General features: G+C 39.7%; 1 protein-coding gene across 1 annotated transcript; it reads right to left on the bottom strand.

The window, feature by feature from the left end:
• Positions 1–7,248: 7,248 nt before the first annotated feature.
• LOC135462586 (serine-enriched protein-like) lies at positions 7,249–8,646 on the bottom strand. Its single transcript, XM_064739809.1, has one exon. The coding sequence runs from the start codon at positions 8,644–8,646 to the stop codon at positions 7,249–7,251; it is 1,398 nt and encodes a 465-aa protein (XP_064595879.1).
• Between the last annotated feature and the right edge of the window lie 2,051 nt (positions 8,647–10,697).

The following is a 10,697-nucleotide window of genomic DNA, read 5'->3' as shown; positions in this document are numbered from 1 at the left end:
TAGCCCATTTAAGAAAAAACAAATCGTCACTCAACTGTTGTCGACGCTGATTTGCCAGTAATCAGTGACACCACAGACTCGGATATGGCTCTCGTTCAGTCGTATAAATCAGTAGGTTTGTCAGGAACTTGGTGGAAAAGCGATGTTTTTTGGCGTTAAGAGAAATATTCTTGAGAATAGAATTTAACACAAACAAAAAAATGTGTTCGTAAACCAACCTTGTACATGTATTTGTATATATGTCTGACTATTTGGGTAGTAAAATGAGAGTCAAAAGCAACACATCAATGGTAAACCCGTTTTAAATCTCCTTTTTGTTTCAGGTCTTTGCCTCCGCCCTCATGGATGAGATGCTAGAAGACAGAATTGCCCGTTCGTCGAGCAAAGATCTAGGCGGTAAGCTTATTTTAGTTGATTAACCATAGAGGGGAATAATAGCATCAATAAATAATTTAGCAATCGTAATCATAGTTTGCTGCTAACAATCGTGACTGTGACGTATTTTACACTTGTGCAGCACATTTAGTGTAGAGTTGATGTTGATGTAGAATTGATATGTGACAAACCTCACCCACAACATTTCTGAATCTCTAGTCTTCTGGGTGTTCAAAGGAATCCTTGTTTTCCTGTAACGTTGTACATGATAATTGTAGTTGGAAGGCGCTAGTGTCAACGAAGTACCGATATGCATAACCTTTGTCATGATATTGCCATATTTTCTACATTTGTAAACTTCACAAACATGCCCACAAACCATTTTGTTCGACATCACAGGTGTACATCTTACAATCATCCACTCTAATACGATATTGAAAAGGTTACAGCACAGATACATTTTATCTGGAATAACTTTATGTGTAGTTTAAAAACAAAGGAAAAAATGCACTACAATAAAAGACAATAAACATATGCCTGCTGTTTGGAATTCCCGCATGTTTTTGCTTGTATATCTATTTTTTTTTACTTCGGAACAGTGTTATATTAGTATTCTTCAACATATCAGGAATTTACACCTAAATTTTCATGTACATGCAATTTTAGTTGTTAAAGTATATAATCATACTCTTTGTCTTTTTGCCTAAACACTTTTGTCGCTAAACATTTTATGTCTCACGTGTATATTTCCATCACCCGCAGGCGGATACACGTTCGTCACGACCCCTATCGGCGGTGGAAAGTACAACTGCGAGTGCTATAAGAGTGGAAAGAGAGTCTGGGCTGGTATGTGTGGTGTCAAAGATAAAAGTTTCTCCTACAACGACTGTGCTTAGATCAACAACTGTCTCTACACCAAAACTTTACCCGTGATCTCTAAAAACTGGTTGCAAATCACCAGGAGTCCCGGCCTACATGCGATCTAGGACAAAATCGACACCCCGGAAGGACAATGATACCAAGGCAGTGCACTTTTCTGTGTATTTACACGGCTTCTAACAAAAAAAACATTGTCCGGCTTAAGTTATAGTAGCGATACATCAGTAGAATGTGATTCCTATGGGCTTATAGCCCGTTGAACCTTACAAAAGGCAAACACCATATGTAGACAGTGATGGAAAATCCAAGTATTAATGCATATTTAGGTTTGACTTTCTGTGCTTTATGCATTGCACTGATAAATTCATGAAAATTGAAGCACAAATAGAAGTTCAAGTTCATCCTGCAGGCGTGTGATTAGGGAGCGTGTATATCTGTATGCAAACGGGAAATGATATGTGCTGATTATTTATTGGTTATATTCTTTCAACACGATGATTGGTGTGTCAGTGGTAAAAAAACCGGAAATAAAAGTTGAATGTACAAGATAATATTTCGTGTGCGTCTTGTTTTTTGTGTGTTCAGTGACTTTTGTCACATTATTGTGACAGTATTACAAAGCGTTGAAATTTTATCATGTTTTGTCGTTTTCCTGCCCCGTTCTGGTGTATTAAATAATATTTGACTAACAAAATGTGAAGCCACCGAATGAGTGGTCAGGTGACTGATCTGAGCCAAGGCGTTTTCGTTCTAACAAAAGAAGGTAATAGCATGATCACATACTTTACGGATACCACTCGTGATAAAAAGAGGGCGACAAACTTTACCTTCGCGTGAAGTACCTCAAGACCTTGACGAAAACAGCTGGATAAAAGAAAATCATTTTGAATTTCAGGAAATTCTCAGTTATCTGAAAATAATTTCTGATGAGCTGTCCTTCGTTTTATTCACTTGTTCATTTCCCAGTATCATGATATATCACTTTGTCGCAAATGTAGCAAAAAATCGTCGCGATAAGATATTTTCTTCTTTTCGCTATTCCTCTTGTGGATGCCTTAAAACACTGCTACAGCATATTTGTACTCATGAATTTGATGACAAAAATGACTATACAGTGATACGAGTATGGATCAAACTTGATCATCAAAACAAGACTTAGGCGGATTATAGGCAAAGAATCCTTAGTCGTTCAATTTATTTGTTTGATTGGTGTTTTACGCCGTACTCAAGGATATTTCACTTATGCGACGGTGGCCAGAATTATGGTGGGAGGAAACCCGACAAAGCTCGGGGGAAACCCACGACCATCCTCAGCTTGATGACAGACCTTCCCACGTCCGGAGAGGAAGCCAGCAAGAGCTGGACTTGAACTCACAGCGACTGCATTGGTGAGAGACTCCTGCTTCATTAGGGCTGCGATAGCGCGCTAACCAACAAAGCCACGGAGGCCTCTCTCAGTAGTTCAAATATCGAAGTATAACATAGCGTCAGAAAGTTGAAAGAGCTGTGCGGTTCGATTTTCTAAGGTCATCATGATGAAGATGAGGAACATTTGAAGTGTGGAGTCGAGTGTAAGTATCTCTACAGCGATATAAAAAGGATGTGTATCTATATTGGTCATAAGATGATTTGAGGATGCAAAGAAAACATCTTTATTTCAAAGAATATTCATTTGATATGTGTATTACCCTGTACTCAATAATATTTCACTTATATAATGACGGTGGTCATCATTATTCTGTGAGGAAAGCAGACAGAGGCCGAGGGAAACCCACGACTATCCACAAGGTGTAGGTACATTCCCACGTACGACAGGAGAAATCGGAAAATCGGAAATCATTGGGTTGTGCTGATACAGGAAATATACAATATTATTATGCAAATTCCTTGTGATACGGTTCCGCCTTGGACAGGAAGTTTTTGGATTTCCCTGTTCTCACTCTGTGTACGTGATGATGGTTTACGCCGAACAAAAATGACCACCTTCGTATATATAAGTCAAACAAAAATCCTTTCAATAAATCAACCACGATCTATCTGTCAGCCAGTCAGCCAATCAGTTAATTGTCGGACTGTATTTAGTTTTCTTTAAAAGTTGTACCTTATATAACAGATATGGAATTTACCACGCACCGCGCCCTCGTAAAATTAACAGCCATGGGTGCGACGCCATGGATTTAAACGCTGTCTTCATTAGTGTTAAAGTCCAGTTTACATTCCACATACACGGTTCCTCGATAACAGCTAACAGCCCGACGCCCTCACAATCGGACTCTACAATATTTACACAGATATTTGCAAATGCTGTAATGTCTGTTCATTTACTAGTTGACCTAGTGGCCTAACATCCATGTGCATTTTGGGAATTGGTGGGGATGCGCATAGACAGATTGTCCCTTCATTTTTCTTACAAACAAGTAGATAATTGCCCAGTCTGTGTTTGACCAACCCCGTTTGACTTTGGAATGTCGTCAATTAAGTCTGTGTCGGGTACAAAAACCTCTAACCTAATCTGTGTGCCCCACTCTTCCCCACCGTACGAGACCCGAATATTCCCTGGACTCGCGCTGAGACACAGTCACCAAAAAATGAAGGCAGTTTACGTTGTGCTGCTCTGTCTGGCGGTAAGAATAGACCAGGCTTTCAAAGTTTCTACTAACTCAATTCAAAATTTAAATTTGTAATTTTTGCATACTTCATTGCATAAAAGGTTCAATTGTAATGTATTTTGCATGTGCCATAAAGCTTGTTGCGTGCACCATACCTTAGCTCCTATGGTGCATGATTAAGACGTTAATCCAAATGTTACGTTTATAACTAAAGTCAAAACTGGCGTCGTGGGACTAGTACCAGAATATACTTGTGGTCTTGACATGCATACAGGTTAAAATATTTTGCAGTCTTCTATACATAAATGATTTTAAATGGAACAAAACCAGTAGGTTATCTTTCATTTTGAATATTAATACTATTGCGTTAAATGCTATGGCGATAAGTTAACTTTTGCTTCGATCTCAAGTTCTCTAATACCAGTTATACTTGTGTTTGACGTCTGATAGTAATCCACTACATATCTTATTGATTTTGCTTTGGCACTTTTTTTGAGAGGATTTATTTTAAGTCGTATATCTGCTAAGAAACTTGTAGGTACTTTTTCCGATGAACTGTTTTTCACAAATGCGTTTCATGTCATTAGTTTTATTTAACTTTTCCCATTGTTTCCCGCTCGTGTTTTTTTATTGGTACTTAACGTGGTACTCAAGAATATTTTATTAATGGGACAGCGATCAGTTTTTATCGCTGTCGGATTTAACCACCGACCATTGGCAAATAATTGTACAGTCAGACGTATAGCATACATGGAGAAAGTTTATATTTTGTTAAAACTTTCCTTCTTACCTTTTCATTTCAGACAGTTGCTTTTGCATACTTCGGTGACTTTGAAGAAGACAGAATAATAGAATAATGAGACGATCTAACACCAAGAAACTTCCGGTGAGACGAGTTTACGCAAAAAAAAAATGTTGTTGTCTTTTTTTTTTTTTTTACTTTTACGCATCAGCCAAGTCAAAACGTTAAACAGCTGTCAAGGGTATGTAGATATCTGTCACGCCATTTGGATACCACAGCAACAGACCAGTTTGTTTATGTATTTATTTAATTATTTATCGAGCACCTGTCATATAAAGATTCTGTAAAATAAATATTTTAATTGTATTTTTTATCAGATTTACAGATCATGCATTGATAATGTTCATGTAATCCGTTAATGACGTCACCGCCTCATTTTTCTGCCTCTAATATATATTATAACATATCTTGTACACGAGCAGACGTTAAATATATTTAGTTCTCAAGTATTTCAATATGAAAAAAAACATAAAGCTATGGAATAAAGCTTTCGACTATGAACATGGTCCGCAAAACTAATCATACTATCAAACAATCTTTCTACAGCAGATTAGTAGCACTTCAACTGTTTACCGTATTTTAACCTTAGCGGAGTCCCAAATGAATCCTGAAAACAAAGTCTCAGTTTGGAGTGTGGAAAACATTTTTTACAATTGTTACCATTGTTGTAGGTGGGTACACTTTTGTCACCACGGAAATCGGTGCTACTGGAAAGTACAAATGTGAATGTTACCGAGGTGGTAAGCGAGTCTGGGCGGGAATGTGCGGAGTGAAAGACAAGAGCTTCTCTTACAAGGACTGCTATTAAACCGGAACTGTGACCAACCAGTACAACAACAAAGGATGTGATAGCATGGATATTTTCAAGAACCACATCAGTAACATTGACATCAGCCTAGACTATAAACAAACAAACGACTCCAGATGCATGTAGTATTTATCAGGTTTGTGAACGAGAAATAAAATATATATTCTCTTTCATTTAGGTCTACTGGATTATTACATTTCACAACGGAGTTCTAAAGACATGTAAAAACATTTAAGTTAAAAAATTAGTTTCCTTCTATGGGAATCTCATAGCAGTTTCAGAGTCAAGGACGTGAACAAGGTCATTATTGTATGCCGAAGACGTAGTTGTTATAGACATCAACTCTGTTCTATAACCCGCTTGGGTAATACGTACTTGAATTAAAAAATTAAAGAAGTCCTATCAACACGTTCACACCTATACGAAGAAGTAATTAAAGATCTGTGCTTGGTTATTCCAAAAAAGCTCAACAATGTCATCAACACTATACAAAAGCATTGTTTCTAACCAAGAGGGTACCAGCCTATCTGGGTGATTGATTTCTGGTAAAACGAGTATGAAATTGATGACAAAACCGGATGTATGATAATAACCAGCCAGTTGTTTTAACGATGCACGATGCAAAGTACCGATTTATTCGCAGTCTTTGACAATAGTAAGTTTGTCGCCCGTCAATGAACACAGTGAGCCAACCATTTGTTAATGTTCAGTCTGTCTACGATGTCATAATGTCACGATAGCGGTATGTACAGATGTCATGAGATATTGTGGTGTGTTACAGGGCATGTGACATCTATAACCATTGATTCATGTGAAGTAAAACAACATTACTTTTAATAAATAGACTGAATCGTTCAGTTTATTCTCATCGCACGAGCCTTTTGCACACGCAGAAAGGTGTCTAACAAGATATTCATAACGTTTGGTTGCATTATTAATGTGTATTGCCAAGATGGTCAAGAGTGTTAGAACAATTTATTTAACTTGGTGTTTTAAGCCGATCCCAGTAATGTTTCCTTCGAATGCTGTCAGATTTTTCTTAAGCCACCTGCCCAATCCCCTGAGATACAATCGCATCTCAACCATAGCTGGATTTGAGGTGAATCTCACGAGAAGCACGAGGGCTAGTGGACATCCGCTCAGCCACCGCAGGCTAACAAAATATCCTAATACTTTGCTGAAGTTGAAACAAGTGCACCAGCAACCGAGTGCCTGATGGAGCACCTCTCTCGTTAAGGGTACATCTTGGACTCAGTTCTAAGCCATATCTAACCACCATAGAAATACACAAAGCACCGGTCGGCCTGGTGTCAGCATCACGTGGCAGGATCAAGCGTCGTGCATGTCTACAGTATCTCAGCCACAGGTATGTCAGCACTATGTCCGTCTGGAGTTTCCGTCGTGGTTTGAGTGGCTTTATTCACCAAGTTGAAATATGGATTACAACCATGATCAATGATCGTAATGGCAGAAGTATAGTTGCTGGAAGTTTAACTTCAACCAAACAAATACATCTGATGCATCCTCATGACAAACCTGTATATACACATTATTGGAATTCTGTCAATCACATCCTAGAATCACACGCTTGCGTGGAAGCCTACCTGCTTTGTTTTTCTGGAATATGATCAAAAATTCGCAGATATAAATAAATAGAGGTAATCTGAATTCTGTAGGAATGGCTGTTCAGTTTTATTGAATATTAAGCATATGAGCATTCGAACAGTTACACGCAGGAATAGTAGCACTAAACTGATTTCTCTCGAGAAATCAGGTCAAGACAATTTCAACGGCACTTCGTCATCTTCCATGCACTGGCTCCGTCGCTTGCTGTTGTTGAGAGAAGACGCAGTCCTGACAAATCCACGCAGTGGAGCCAAGATGGCGGCAGCAGAAGCAGCGGAACGACGAAGATTCTGCTGAGCTTGTTTCCGTCTCGGTGGCTTCGGTGGGGCGACACGTGATTGTTCTTGTCCAATCACCTCTCTATCTCTTGTTTGCTGAGCAAACGCTTCCATGATGACATCATCAGGTATCACTCCGAGCGGCCTGACCTCATTTTCCAGAACATATTTCGGGAGCTCTATAAAGTTGACATTGTGGGCAAAAATCCTAACGGTTCTCCGGAAATAGCTGTTGCTTCTCTTCTGACAATGTCGTCTGCTCCACTGGAGGGCTGCTGTCCACTTTGTCTCCTCGCTAGCTCTCAGGTCTCGCCTAAGTAAAATCATGACAACAGTTGATTTGGGCAGAGATTCAAATTCAGGCATACAAAGTACCGCCTCTGCTCGGTTACTGATGAATTCCAGCAGTCTTTGAGCGAGAATTCGCGTCCACTTATACTGAGCATAGGCCTCAGTAGACACCAGCAAGGACAACACGGTGTTCACCTGAATGAAGTGGTGGGCGAACTCAAAGCAGGCTGTTCTAAGATCTGGCAGACCGTAAGTATCGGCAGCGTTCATCACGCCAACGACGGACTCAGGGTTAATGTGCACCCGACCACTGTGCAGGTAAACCATCACTCTTTGGAAAATGTCGACGTCAAACTCCTCTATTGGTATCTCGAGTCCTCGACAGGTTTTCGACCCCATTTTCTGATATCTGGAGGATCTATTTCGTCGAAAAAGGCGGCTGAATAGTCCAGGTTTCTTCCCTCGTCTAGATGCAATTTCCTGAGCTGCTAGTCGTTGATGAGAAGTGATCAAGTTGAGGAAGTGTCTGCTTCTGGTGGCAAGGATAGCTTTCACTCCATAAACCTCCGATTTAGTCTTTCCTACTACAAATGTGACGTCACAAAATTCTGGAGTGTTGATGATTGTGCGCATATCCTCGCTCAGGCTTTTGGGGTTGTGGAAAAACGTGACGTCACCATATGTCGTCTGCTCTTTGATGCTATCATTCTCATTGTAAACACCGTCTTCTTGATACACATAGCCCTTCTCTGCAAAGTCTTTATCATTGACATTGTCGGTTGTTTCCCTGTCTTGGTGACTGTTGCCAGCTTTCGAATCTCCGTCATCAGCGTTGCAAAAAGCTGTATCTCCTGGAAAACGCTTAGTCTGATTCAAGGTTGACTGGTCCAAATATTCAGAACCTACCAAAGTACATAGACCGTCGCTTGGGTCGACGTAGAAACTGCCTTGTCTTAGAGAAACATTGGACTCATCCATGGCTAGATCGCACTGGCTTTTGTCGGACTTATTTTTCCAGAGTACAAACTATGACTGCTATGAAAAATGACGTCCTTGCGATTTTATATACCTGTTTGTGTCATCATTCCCTCAAAACGGACATATGATTTAATTACCTTTCCCCAAAATTTTATTCACTCTATTTCATTTCTGTCACACAAACCCTGAAATCTGTTCACGTTGATGATGATAGGGATATGAGATCAGACAAGAGTTACTGTGACTAGGGTGGAGCTAGGGTTGGCTTACATGAGGAGTACCCTGGTGGGGAGTGGGGGAGGTGGGGTGAGGCGGAGCAGGGGGTCATATGACAGGAACTCTGGTAACTAAATCTGGGAGTGTTGAATGAAATGGTAATCTAGAAAATGTTTTACCTCTGTAGGGGTTACATTCCATGTGGGTCGAAATCTAACGAAACAGGAAGTTGACTGCACAGGTTTTTTTATTGCATCTTTTTTAATAGCATGCTATTTAGAATGAATGATTATGGCTTAACGCCACATCGGCAGTATTTCAGATATGTCGTAGCGAGAAAATGTCAGTTAGAGAAGCAGTTGAGATCCTCGCCCCTAGCTGCTACTGAGAGTTGCTGGTAGTTGGTTTGCATAGGTCTTTGTCAAGGAGTTTGTCAGAACTCTGTCAAACACGAAAAATTAGTGCGGGTGAGACATGTACTGCCCTTGAAAAATTAAGTGACTCCTCTGAGTGAAGGTTATTATGCAATGAATGTCCAGACAAGCATTGAGAAGAGTTCATTCTTGTGGTCAGCTCCGCGGGTGGTTGAATGGAAGCGTGTGGCTTGATGCCATGTTATGTGACATCAAGGTGGTGATTAGATGTACGTGGGTCCCGGATAAATGATCATAATTGAAAGGCTTTGTTTCAAACACTTGAATAATGTGTGAAATGGTTAAACTGGCAGGATGGAACTGGAAAAGTCAGCTTCAGAAAACCAAAAATGATAATTTGTTTTTGTCTCCTGTAATGACCGCAATGTTCCTTCAAAAGGTGCCGTGAAATATCTGAAGTCAACTTAGACCGTCATACTTAACAATACATATCATAAATTTCTGGGAAAAAATAGAAAGATGTAAGGTTACCACTATCGGAGAGTAATGATGAGGAAAAGCTGGCTTGTTTAACTCTCAGATCAGCGATATGCCTTACACAACATCAAACAAAGAAACACGAAGACATTTGAATAAGTTCAACACATATGTTTGAATAAAATAGACAAATAATACAACTGACAATAATATACAGAACAATACAAAAACTTACAAAATCTATAGTCTCTTACAGATGACAGCGTTAAATCTGGAAGGAATGTTCCGGCTTCCAGAGGCGAGTCAGTTCACGAAAATATAGAATTCACAGTAAAGAGGATGACAGTCCGATAAGTGGCAAGCTGTCACAGAACGTTGACGATGTCTGATCTCTAACTGCCCGTGAAGCGTCCGTGATCCCGAGCTGGCGATGTATGTTTCACCCCTTGCAAATATACACAAAGTAACTTTCAGGGTAAACTGAGATGAAATGTACGTGGTTGTAAAAAGAGACAATGAGCGATAGAAGCTCCACAAAAATATCTCGTAAAATATAAAGTGGCGAAATACAAGCTAACAAAATGCTACGTATGGAAATTGGAGTACAAATGACCAATGTCGAATGACGTGAAAGCCAATATCTCCAAACCCGGTAAAGTCCTTCACTGTGAATGACAGTAAATATGACCGTACTCATCTGGACTTGAGTAAATAACTGCTCTCCAGTGGACTTGGGTAAATCACTGAGAGCTTCACAACTCCGTCGCTCATATTTACACATTAACTCAAGAACATTCTAGATAGTTTGATCGTAAATATGTTTACAACACTGATACATATTTCCAGAATGTGTACTGTATGTACAATGACACTAAAGTCAAATACACCGAAGCCTTGAGGATGTTCGACTGAGTTACAATGCAGGCTATAGCGTACAAAGAGGTAAAAATGCAGGTGAGACACTGAACCCATAAGCTCAAGAAA

Source organism: Liolophura sinensis, chromosome 2 (genome assembly GCF_032854445.1).
Source record: "Liolophura sinensis isolate JHLJ2023 chromosome 2, CUHK_Ljap_v2, whole genome shotgun sequence".
In the NCBI taxonomy this organism is placed as follows: Eukaryota; Metazoa; Mollusca; class Polyplacophora; order Chitonida; family Chitonidae; genus Liolophura; species Liolophura sinensis.
The sequence above is the reverse complement of the archived record's forward strand: the minus strand, read 5'-3'. Positions and strand labels throughout refer to the sequence as shown.